The sequence below is a fragment of the Bombina bombina genome, chromosome 6 (genome assembly GCF_027579735.1).
Source record: "Bombina bombina isolate aBomBom1 chromosome 6, aBomBom1.pri, whole genome shotgun sequence".
In the NCBI taxonomy this organism is placed as follows: domain Eukaryota; kingdom Metazoa; phylum Chordata; class Amphibia; order Anura; family Bombinatoridae; genus Bombina; species Bombina bombina.
The window spans coordinates 474,168,154-474,181,048 of NC_069504.1; the positions used below are offsets into that span (position 1 = coordinate 474,168,154).

The window sequence follows — 12,895 nt, forward strand, 5'->3', positions numbered from 1 at the left end:
CTTCCTCCCCCTCTAACTGTGACTCAGTTACCTGCCTTAGTATCCCCCTCTAGATCAGCTCAATCCCCACTGCTAGAACCTTGAACAACCTGTTCAGTCATATCCCTTACCCTTTCCACTGTTTGAATATCATACAGTGTTGCAATTTGTTCCTTCAGTACGCTAATACGAGCTTCTAGTGAGACAATATGCTCACACTTGCCACAGAGGTATAGGCCCTATTCCTGTCTTCTATATGTGGTATTACTTGTTACATATTATACAGTATGTTAAGTGCTTTTGCAGCTTGACAAACAGGATCAATAGTTGAGAGACTATAACATTTTGTTTTTAAAATATGAATAAATGAGTAAAACCACTTTTTGTGCACCATTTATAAAACTGTGGATGCATCTTCAGAGCCTCAGTGATGTAGTCTCCTGAAAACAAGTATGGAACACTAGCAAAGAAACAATCGTCTTTAGACTGTTGCTACTTAACCTCTCCAACATCTCAAGGGTGTCAGAATTAAATCATTCTAAGCAGATCTATGAGGGATAATTGAAAGGAACCATGCTCTCATCTGCAATGTCGGAGGGACAGGTTCCCAGCTGGGAACTTTGTCATCCTGCAGGATGATAAATGAGCCCCTTTGTTTTCAAGCTTGTATAGGCTTGTCCTTTTCAATTCCAGGATTCTTCAGCTACAGTGCTCAGGACACCCTATTATCAAGATTGTCAGGAGATGCAATCTATAGTATAAGTGACATAATCACATACTCAGAAACTGTGGTTTTTAAAATGTTCTCATATAAGGTAGTCCTGAAAATCTGGCTTCTAAATAGGTCCTGAGGACCGTATTTGAAGAAACACTAGAACGGCTGTGGGTATTGTCCTTATTATGCAATAAAGCAATTTCATTTAATAAATATGTTAACCTTAACCTAACCATTTTTCATGGAAAAATATATTTAACATTTCATTGCTGCTCATATGCATGATATAACATTATGGCTTCCAGGACTATGTTAACCCAGAAGTCTCCTTATGGGGTAGGTGCAGTAAGCACATCTGGCCCCACCCCACAAAGAAAGGTCAACAATTATTTTCGTAAAAGTATAAACTCCATCAATAAATACATAATAATGTGCTGTTCTAAATAAAATGGTCTTATGAAAGTTATTTAAATTGTCCTGGCATTAATTAAACGAAAAAAATGTGTAGACTCTCCAGGTTCAAGTCTAGATTATTTTAAAGTTTGCAATATTTGATGGTATTTTACTTAATACTTTAACTTTTTAATTTGGGTTCTTAAAGGGATAGAAAGGTCAAAATTGAAGTGTGCATGGGTGCATGTTAAATTTAAATGGAATATTATTTTTTATAAACTTCCATTTGCAAAAATGCTTCTATTTAGAATTGAAATGCCCCCATGCACATTTCCATTTTGACATTTCTATCCCTTTAATGTTCCACAGCAAAAGGGATACTGATATAAATGAAAACTAATAATTATGTTTTTATATGCTCAGTGTGCTTGCTGTGATGAACTAACCTTAAGAACATTAGATAAGATGTTCTATTCAGAAGTTTGTTGTACCTGCAACTGTGTTTTATTTTGCTAGATAAGTTGCTCTGTTCATTTCGTTTGCATTAGAGCTGCTTAGTTCCTTAACCTGCATCAATGAAAATGTTTTTCTTTTTTATTAGTAGCTATGTCGCTTTTTTTCTGCTAATGCTTTTCTGCTTAATGTCTCCTGACTTTGCCGGTGTTGTGCTTGTGCAGTCGCTCCAGTACCAGCCGTTACTCTCGCTATACATCTGGAAGGTAACTGTCTTGATCTTTGTTTTTGTTTCATTGTTTTCATTCTGGTGATACACAAGGAACGTACTAAACAGACAAAAACTACTAGACAACTCAAGTCAGCAAAAATCATCAATGATTTATACAAGTATTTCACCCTCTATACTGACTTCAATAGACTGAAAAGTATCTCAACACCTGGATTTTCTACAATATCAAGAAAGGACTACTTTGGATCCAGAGTAGTAATAAGCCAATAGTACAAACAATACATTATTGCCTATTGATACATTACTTGCTATGATACCTAATTTTTTAAATAAATAATAACATTTTTAAATATATATTATCACTTCAATGTGTGCTGTGTAACAATTTAAAAGTCCAATAAGTAAGTGGAAAGAAAAACAATACAAGGAGCAATGATCAAAACAATAGATGAGAAATCTAAAAAACAAAAACAAATTTAAGTTCTAGGTATCACTAGTCTGATCCAAGATTAAAGGGACACTGAATCCAATTTTTTTCTTTAGAGATTCAGATAGAGCATGCAATTTTAAGCAACTTTCTAATTTACTCCTATTATCAATTTTTCTTCGTTCTCTTGCTATCTTAATTTTTAAAAAAAAGGCATCTAATCTTTTTTTTTTTTTTTTGGTTCAGAACTCTGGAGAGCACTTTTTTATTGGTGGATGAATTTATCCACCAATCAGCAAGAACAACCCAGGTTGTTCACCAAAAATGGGCCGGCATCTAAACTTACATTCTTGTATTTCAATTAAAGATACTAAGAGAATGAAGAAAATGTGATAATAGGAGTAAATTAGAAAGTTGCCTAAAATTTCATGCTCTGTCTGAATCATGAAAGAAAAAATTGGGTTCAGTGTCCCTTTAATATAAATAAGCCTGAAATAGGGGCACAATTATAAGAACCTTAAAAGTAATGGATATACATATGGCAAAATGTGTTACCATTAGATCCCCCCAGAGCCACAAATAAAACGCTCGCTAAATTTAAAAGATATAAAAACAGGTTGATTAGATATGTAAAGATAAGATTTGACCCTGTGATTTTTTTTGTATATGATTATGTCATTCAATAATATTCCACTGTTTATGTTTTAATATGGTTTGACCTCATCTGGTAAAGGGACAGACTACAATAGAATTTTTATATTTTTAAAAGATAGACAGCCCCCTGATCACATGATTTTGTATTTATTATCTATTGACTTGCATTTACTACTGTTGTGCTAACTCTTAAATAACTCCTCGGGCGTGAACACAATGTTATCTATATGGCACACATGAACTAGCAGTCTCCTGTTGTGAAAAGCAAATAAAAAAGTATGTGATAAGAGGCTGTCTATAGTGGCTTAGAAACAGGCAGAAATTTAAAGGTTTAAAGGTTATAAAGTATATTAATCTAACAATGTTGGTTGTGCAAAGCTGGGGAATGGGTAATAAAGGCGTTATCTATCTTTTTAAACAATACCATTTTGTGTAGACTGTCCCTTTAAATGAAAATAGCACTTGATGTACTGTTGGATGGTTTAAAATTACACAAAAAGATGATCGGAATCTAGGTCAAACTTAAGTAAACCAAATTCTGAACTCATTTCTTTTGAAAATGGCCTAGATTCAAGTAAAACACATTTCTAAGAATATTTTCTGATAAACAAATTTGTTTTACAACTCAAAAGAAAAATTGTGTAATTCTGAAAGATTTGTACCTGCCCCTTGTCAAAGGCGTGCAAGTTGTGAGTTAAGCTCCAATACAATGAAGGGAACAACATCTATCTTATTACTGTTCACTGCTAGGCAATAGGCAATAGAGCACGTTCCACTGTGAAGGATGGCGGCATCATAAACACATCTTCAAAACCTTACTTGAAACCGTATCATGTATTGAGCACTTCATGCAATAGATGCTAATGGCAGGATTGGCCACTAACAAAAAACTGGAGAAGACAGGCAAATTGATGCTTAATGAATTTTGACCTTGTTGAAACCTTTACAACAAGGCTCCTCAGTAACCTTACAAGCATCTGAATCTAGACCAGTGATAGGATTGAAATCAATGGAGATTTATTTAATTGTCCAATAGTAGCTTTGAAAACATTTTATACCAGTATATCTTTGCATGTTAATGTGGTTAGTTTTCTTTGCATGCTGCTATGTTTCTTTTTTTATCATAACTGTTGTTGCATGTTAGATGTAAATATTGTTTCTAATTGAGATTTTGGGGCATATTTATCAAGCTCTGTATGTAGCTTGATGCCCTGTGTTTCTGGCGAGTCTGCAGGCTCGCCAGAAACAGCAGTTATGAAGCAGCGGTCACAAAGGCCGCTGCTCCATAACCTGTCCGCCTGCTCTGAGCAGGCTGACAGACATCGCCGGAAATCAATCCGTTCGAGTACGATTGGGTTGATTGACACCCCCCTGCTGGCGGCCCATTGGCCGCGAGTCTGCAGGGGGCGGCGTTGCACCAGCAGCTCTTGCGAGCTGCTGGTGCAATACTGAATACGGCGAGCGTATTGCTCACCGTATTCAGCGAGGCCTGGCGGACCTGATCCGCACTGTTGGATCAGGTCCGCCAGACTTTCATAAATAGGGGCCATTGTATGCAGTAACGTCCTTAAAGGGATAGTAAAGTCAAAATTAAACTTTCATGATTCAGACAGAGCTTAGAAAGCATGTGGGTGAGAATTAAGAACACCTGGAAAAAAGGACCTCCTCTGTGGTAAAAAAAAACAAAACTGTAAGTAAAATAAAGTGACGGTGAGCTCCTATAAATAGTGCTATATATGGAATAAGATTGCTGTCAAAAAGGCAAGCGTGTGTGATTCTTTATTATTGTACATAATATGTGACATACAAATCAAAAATTTCAAATACAAATTTCTTTAATTATAAATACAATTCTTTTTTGTTGTTGTTGGAATTACACTTTTGTTTTTTGGAAACACAATACAACTTTTTCTTTTGGAAGTACAATTTATTTTTTTAAATTACAGTACTAGTATGTGTCAAAGCACTGTCAAACATAAATTCAAGTTCCCATTTTGCTAAAGGAGTTGTGATGTCACACCATTCAGTTCGGTAGTTTGCCTGGGAACTAGCTGTTCTTTAGCTTTCAATTACATGTGGAGAAATGGCTGACAACAACACAGCACATTAAGTTCCCATTTTGCTAAAGGAGTTGTGATGTCACACCATTCAGTTTGGTAGTTTGCCTGGGAACTAGCTGTTCTTTAGCTTTCAATTACATGTGGAGAAATGGCTGACAACAACACAGCACATTAACAACTCATGTAAACTTTTTAACATTTAACATGTAACTAGGGATGGACAAAAGTTTCTAAAATTTCAAAATTTAAAATTAATTTTGATACATTCATTCAAATGACATTCTAACATTCTATTTTCGAATTTTTGTTTTTGAATTTTTCAATAAAATTTAATAATATTTGTTTGAATAATAGAATGTTTAACTATGTATTCATTCAATTTCGAAATGTAATATTCGAATTTGAATGTGACATTCAAATTTCTAGTCTACAACTGTGTTTAATAAATGTAATATTAGAATTCAAATGCTACATTCGAATTCGAATGCTACATTCGAATTTGAATGTCCCATTCGAATATGAAATAGCATTTCTAGTCTAATACTGTGTTTTAGAAAATGTAATATTCGAATGTCACATTCGAATTCAAAAAAGTATTTCTAGTCTACAACTGTGTTTTATAAATGTAATATTCAAATTTGAATGGGAAATTCGAATTCAAATGTGACATTCGAATTTGAAAGTGACATTCGAAAAACTGTAAATAACTTTCGATAATAAAACTTTTACGAATATTCGTTCTTATCAACGTTCTATTATGTAAATCGAATTTCTACAATAACATTTGTTCTAAAATTCGAATTCGAATATAAACACATTCGCCCATCCCTACATGTAACATATAACATGGTTTAACATGCCAGAAGTGATTATTCTCATTTGCATCATACAACACTATGCAGAGAAACATTTATTTTGATGTTTTAATTCAAGCTGTAGCTGCAAATACTCACTGTAGCATGTGGTCTTCTTTAAGAGTATGTTTTTTTATGCTTTATCATACAACATGCTTTAACATGCCCAAAGTAATTATTCTGCCTTTTGATAGTTTTCAGGCAAACTTCTGAACTAAATGCTGTGACATCACAAGTACTTTAGCAAAATGGGAACTAGATTTATTTTTGACAGTGTTTTGACACATGCTAGAAGTGTAATTCCAAAAAAAGGAATTGTACTTCCAGAAGAAAAAAATGTGTTGTATTTCCAAAAAAAACAAAAGTGTAATTCCCAAAAATAAATAAATTGTGTTTTTAATTAAAGATTTGTATTCATGGAAATAAAAACATACATCTCACTGTAACGCAGACAGTAGGGTACCTTCTTTGCTCCGGATTGTGAAAGGATTACCATGGCACAGCTGTCAGCTTCTTATCATGGAGTCTGCTCCCTCTATGATGGTGGGTGTGAGAGTTGAAATGAGTATGAGTAGACACTGACCTGGATGGTGCTTCTCTGACTCGCTTAATTCACCTTGTAAGGGGACCCCCTAGGACAAACTAGTGATAATTGGCAACATGTTTCAGCTGATTGACAAACAGCCTTTCTCAAAGCGTTCTCTAAACTATATTTTATTGGTATCTAATAAATACAAAATATTTATATTCTAAAGCTTGTGTACCCATTATTATCACTATAGCACATTTTATAGAAGCGCTCTCTCACTTTATTTTACTTACAATTTTGAAAAGCATACCTAGGTAAGCTCAAGCACAGCTAGCTGCTGATTAGTGGCTGCACATATATGGCTCTTGTCAGGGGTTAAACGCATAGTTATATGCAGATAACAGAGAACAAATAAAATGCTCTAACACATTAGAGCATTTTGTTTTTGCACTTTCATGTCCCTTTATTTATAATTTACATTTTGAAGGATCCAAACACTTAATTACAATTATAAGTTAACATTATAGGGATCATATTTCTAAGTACAACTTTCATATTTTTAAAGTGGGATTTGAGCTTATTTGTAACTTTTTTATTAAATAGAAAAAAAACGATAATTTTTAATAAAAATGTGAAGTGAGCACATACAAAAGCTTTAATACTAAAAACCTGCTGCTCACAAAAAGCTACAAGACTGTTGGCGAGTAACTGTTTGATGGACTAGAATACTGCTATGAAATTGTCCTCATACAAGGTATGAAAGGGGTGTTATTGTGCTTTAAATGTTAGACACTTAGGGGTAGATTTAACAAGTGTCTGCCTGACATCGCTAAATGCCGACAGCATACGTTGTTGGCATTTAACATTGCACAAGAATTTCTTATGAAATGCTTGTGCAATGGTACCCCCTGCACATTTGCGGCCAATTAGCCGCTAGCAGGGAGTGTCAATCATCCCGATTGGATTGGGATGATTGCAGTCCACCACCTAACAGATGGCGGACGACCGCTGCTCCTTACTTATGTTTCCGGCGAGCCGGACACTTAAGGTGTAGAAAGCAGCATCCACTGCTTGTTAAATCTACCCCTATGTACCATCATTTTGGGATTGGCCAACTGATGTGGTGTGTTACTACAATTTCAGTAAACCTTCTACAGCATTTGACCATTATATATGGAATTTTGAATGCTAATAAAAAATAAATAGATCTTCATTTTTCATGTGGAAACTTCCAGGAATTATTACATTTCCTTGGGTTGATGTTTATTTGTGTTTACGCCCCCCTAGGACAAACTAGTGATAATTGGCAACATGTTTCAGCTGATTGACAAACAGCCTTTCTCAAAGCGTTCTCTAAACTATATTTTATTGGTATCTAATAAATACAAAATATTTATATTCTAAAGCTTGTGTACCCATTATTATCACTATAGCACATTTTATAGAAGCGCTCTCTCACTTTATTTTACTTACAATTTTGAAAAGCATACCTAGGTAAGCTCAAGCACAGCTAGCTGCTGATTAGTGGCTGCACATATATGGCTCTTGTCAGGGGTTAAACGCATAGTTATATGCAGATAACAGAGAACAAATAAAATGCTCTAACACATTAGAGCATTTTGTTTTTGCACTTTCATGTCCCTTTATTTATAATTTACATTTTGAAGGATCCAAACACTTAATTACAATTATAAGTTAACATTATAGGGATCATATTTCTAAGTACAACTTTCATATTTTTAAAGTGGGATTTGAGCTTATTTGTAACTTTTTTATTAAATAGAAAAAAAACGATAATTTTTAATAAAAATGTGAAGTGAGCACATACAAAAGCTTTAATACTAAAAACCTGCTGCTCACAAAAAGCTACAAGACTGTTGGCGAGTAACTGTTTGATGGACTAGAATACTGCTATGAAATTGTCCTCATACAAGGTATGAAAGGGGTGTTATTGTGCTTTAAATGTTAGACACTTAGGGGTAGATTTAACAAGTGTCTGCCTGACATCGCTAAATGCCGACAGCATACGTTGTTGGCATTTAACATTGCACAAGAATTTCTTATGAAATGCTTGTGCAATGGTACCCCCTGCACATTTGCGGCCAATTAGCCGCTAGCAGGGAGTGTCAATCATCCCGATTGGATTGGGATGATTGCAGTCCACCACCTAACAGATGGCGGACGACCGCTGCTCCTTACTTATGTTTCCGGCGAGCCGGACACTTAAGGTGTAGAAAGCAGCATCCACTGCTTGTTAAATCTACCCCTATGTACCATCATTTTGGGATTGGCCAACTGATGTGGTGTGTTACTACAATTTCAGTAAACCTTCTACAGCATTTGACCATTATATATGGAATTTTGAATGCTAATAAAAAATAAATAGATCTTCATTTTTCATGTGGAAACTTCCAGGAATTATTACATTTCCTTGGGTTGATGTTTATTTGTGTTTACGCCAATTTTCTTTAGTGTTATTTTCAAACAAATAAGCGATTATTACTCATAATATTTACATTTGTCTTTTATGAAGTGGAAAAATAATTTTGTGCAGTTTTGTACAAGATATCCCAGACTGTCCACCACACTGGACAAGTGAAAGTACAAGTGTGAGAGAAATTGGTTTAGTTTTCTCACTTTAGTGTGAGAAAATTGGTTAATCATGGAAAAGTGCATTGCTGTATAAACTAAAGCCAAAGAAATATAAGGAGAGCCCATCTTACAAAGGAAGCATCTTAACTCCGTATAACTGTTTGCTTTGGTAGTTGTGATAATCTGTTAGGCCCACTGAATATTATGGGCTAGCTCACTATCTTACTGTACAAATTTAGCCAAAATAATTGTTGCGTAGCAAATCCATTTGTACGACAGAGCCATAATGACCAGTCACACATACTAATGACTGTGGTTTTAATCTTTTTAAATGCTTAATGTAACTAAATAGGATTTTTTGGTAAAACCACTACACTCTCACCTTAAGCAAACTGCAACAACCAGGGTTTGGTCCATCCAATATTCATATAATAAACAAGACCGTACTTACTGGATTTTAAAAGTGAGAGAACGTTTAATATGTGATGTTTCGGGACTCTAGCTATCATAACTCCAAACTGTTAAACACCAATAACTAAATATAAGAATCACAGTGAATTTAATCCAAGAAAAGAAGGTAGAATACTTAGCCAAATTCTATAATGTGTGCTTTGTCTCGTTTGTCTAAGATCAGCCATCTTTCAGCAGGAGGAAAATAAATGAGAGTAGTTACTAGTTCACCCCCTTTATGCCCAATTTGCCAGGGTGTGGCCTTTTATATGCCATTCAAAGCTTTGTCTAGACTAAAAAGGTGTATCTGTGGGGAGGGATTTCTTATATGGAATAGGTCTGGTGTTTTAAACACTTTACTTTAAATAGAGTCTATATGAAAATTCCAGGGATAAAATCTCTAAGTTATGTCTCCGGCAACTGGTAGAGGATACTGTTGCTACTATGGTGTAATATGTCACTAGAATGTGCAGTTTGATTACAATCTAGCATTATCTCCTCTTAAAGGAGAAAAGACTCTCATATGTGTCTGTTATCCAAACTAAATCTATATGCTTCATTATTTTTTGCCACCTTAACTCCACGAAAATTTTTGCAGACACTGATAGTCCCAATGTTCATTCTGTTATTTTGCCAGGACCACCTTCTGCAACATTATCTCTCAGCTTACAGAAGAAACACAACCATGCTTTGAGACAACACTTAAACCCAGGGCTGTGTCTGAAGGATCTGACGCTAAATTTATCTGCATGGTGTCAGGTAAGAGCTGAACCCTTTTATAGGTATGTGGGATGGGCAAGTGAATTTAGTTTGTGACATCAGTCATATGATATCTGCTGGCATGGAGGGCCATCTACAAACCATTTTATATTGGTAGTAATTGACATATTTTCTAACCTTTATATATCAGCACATACATTTTTCTGTTTACAGTTTGTTTTTTTCCCTTAGTCTAGGCTTCTCTGATTGGCATGAGCATGGATGAATTAATGAAACAATAAACTTTATTAGAGAAAATAACAATAGATACTGGGAAACACTATACATAGACAAGGGCCAGGAAATCTATACATATGAGAGTTATATGTGAGAAGCTATACATCATAACAATATATTGAAACAGGATTTTTGCCGTCTTACAATAATGATATGAATATGTATACATGCACTATCTGTTTGGACGTTTAAATTATTAGTTGCTGAAAAGGTCTGTGTAGCAACCTGTGTCTGGGATGAATTAAATATTGCAGTATGATAAGTAATTCATACATAACTAAACACTAGCATAGTGATATAATTATTTGTAGTAAAAGAACTTTGAAATAAACCTCCATTATTTATTTTGTTCCCTTTTCCTAAAATGTAATTGTGAAAATTGTGGGCATTGTTGTTCCTTGTTGTAGACTACAGATTTAAAGGAACTGGAAACCCAAAATTTGCTTTTGTGATTCAGATAGAACATACAATTTAAATCAACTTTCCAATTTACTTATCTTATCAAATTTGCTTAATTCTCTTGTTATCCTTTGCTGAAGGAACATTAGCAGCTAGCTGAACACATCTAGTTAGCCAATCACAAGAGACAAATGTGTGCAGACACCAATCAGCAACTAGCTCCCACTAGTGTAGGATATGTGCATATTCTTTTTCAACAAGGGATACCAAGAGAGCAAAGCACATTTGAAGATGGAAGTGAATTTAAAAGTGTCTTAAAATTACATGCTCTATCTGAATCATGCACGTTTCATATTGACTTTCCTATCCCTTTAGAGAGCCATAATAATTACAAATATTACATGCTCTAATTCATTATAGCATGCAATTTTAAGACTATTGACCCTACACTACTTTGTGTTTAACCCTCATAAATGAGTCAAACACACAATAGAAGTGCTGCTCGGGACCAGCGGAGCATTTCTAGTCCCAAGAAAAAGGGATCCACTCAGCAGCGTTAATCGCATGATTGCACAGCTGATTAGATCCGTTGCGGTTTCCACTCTGGACCTGCTCTGCTGGTCCTGAGTTGTACTTCTACTGTGTGCTTAACACTTTTGTGGTGGTTACGCACACAGAAGTTTAGGCTCGATAGTCTTAAAATTAGAATTAGAGCATGTTATTTTTCAACTATTATGGCCCTTTAACACTGCTATTTTCCACACAGCCATTGGTTGGGCACTCTAGGGACCAATTTATAATTGTCCCTAATTGGCTGCAGAGAATGAAACCTAAGTTACAACCTAGCACACCCATTGTTTTATGGACACACACTTTGCACTTATTTTTATAAAATTCAAACAACTAAAATAACTAAAAATATATCTACGTAATATTCTCCGGTAGGGTTGTCAAGTGTCCAGTATTTAACCGAATAGTCCAGTTTTTTCGGCAGGCTGACCAGCAAAATCTATACAAAAATACTGGAAACAAAAATGTCCCCTGAGTTTTAGCTGCATTTTTAAAGCCTTGCTATGCCTCTATGCATTACATATATGACCCAGAATGAAGCATTACTGTATATATACTACTCTGTTACTGGCAGCCAAGGATGGTATAAACAAGATCCATGTCTTATGTGTTTATAGCAGACTCAGGGTGAGTTAAAGGGCCATAATACCCAAATGTTTAAACACTTGAAAGTGATGCAGTATAGCTGTAAAAAGCTGACTAGAAAATATCTCCTGAACATCTCTATTTAAAAAAAAGATATTTTACCTCAAAAGTTCCTCAGTAGCCACATCCCATTGTAAAAGATTTCTAAGCAGCATTTTAGTGTGTCTGTCCTGGGACAGCTTAGGGGATGAGCCTCGTGCATTCTCATATTATTTCCCTATTCAGCTTACTATGAAATCTCATGAGAGTTAAGTCAAATCTCATGAGATCACAGTAAAAGAGTTCATGACCTCAGCACTGCTAATGCTGATTGGCTGCTGTTCATTTCTTCATTTTTTTTTTTTACCTGCAGCTGGGAGCAGCTGAGTATAACTTTTTACACAGAACTTACTCTGCTGAGCTGAGGAGATTGTGAGGTAAAATATCTTCCTTTTTTACATACAGATGCTCAGGTGATATTTTCCTGTCAGCTTTTTACAGTTATACTGCATCAGTTTCAAGTGATTTAGCATATGAGTATTATGTCCCTTTAACATATTTATGTGTGTGTTATGTGTAATAACTGGGTTGAAATCTCTGTTCTTTGTTTTTTTACTGGGAACCATGGAGTGTAAAAACATTGCTACTGCTGGCTAAAAGGGGTCAGATAACTGCTGTGTGTTTTACTGGTCAATGAGATAAAACCAATGATTTGTGTGTTATGGGCAGCTAAGGGGATACAATCACTGCTTAGTAGTGAAAAATATATATGTCCGGTTCAAAGGTGAGGCCTAAGGTAGAGCGTTGGAGAGGTGTAACGCTACCTCCCTACTGTGCCCAGTAACCTACTTGCCATCCAGTGTGATGACAGCCGGCCATCCTATTCTCATGCTGATTTATCGTCGCTTTGAGTACATCATCATTCTATCTAGAACTTATTTAGTACCCTTTGAACTGAAATAGCTACC

General features: G+C 35.2%; 1 protein-coding gene across 2 annotated transcripts in view; it reads left to right on the top strand.

Annotated features, from left to right (window-relative positions):
* The window catches only part of ALPK3 (alpha kinase 3), a 217,871-nt gene that overhangs the window by 36,126 nt on the left and 168,850 nt on the right, over positions 1-12,895 (top strand). The window contains exons 3-4 of one of the 2 annotated variants that reach the window (XM_053717269.1): positions 1,765-1,806; positions 9,976-10,097. In XM_053717269.1, coding sequence (XP_053573244.1) covers positions 1,765-1,806; positions 9,976-10,097 — 164 coding nt within the window. The remainder of the gene's footprint in view (positions 1-1,764; positions 1,807-9,975; positions 10,098-12,895) is intronic. The other variant, XM_053717270.1, reaches the window with a different exon arrangement.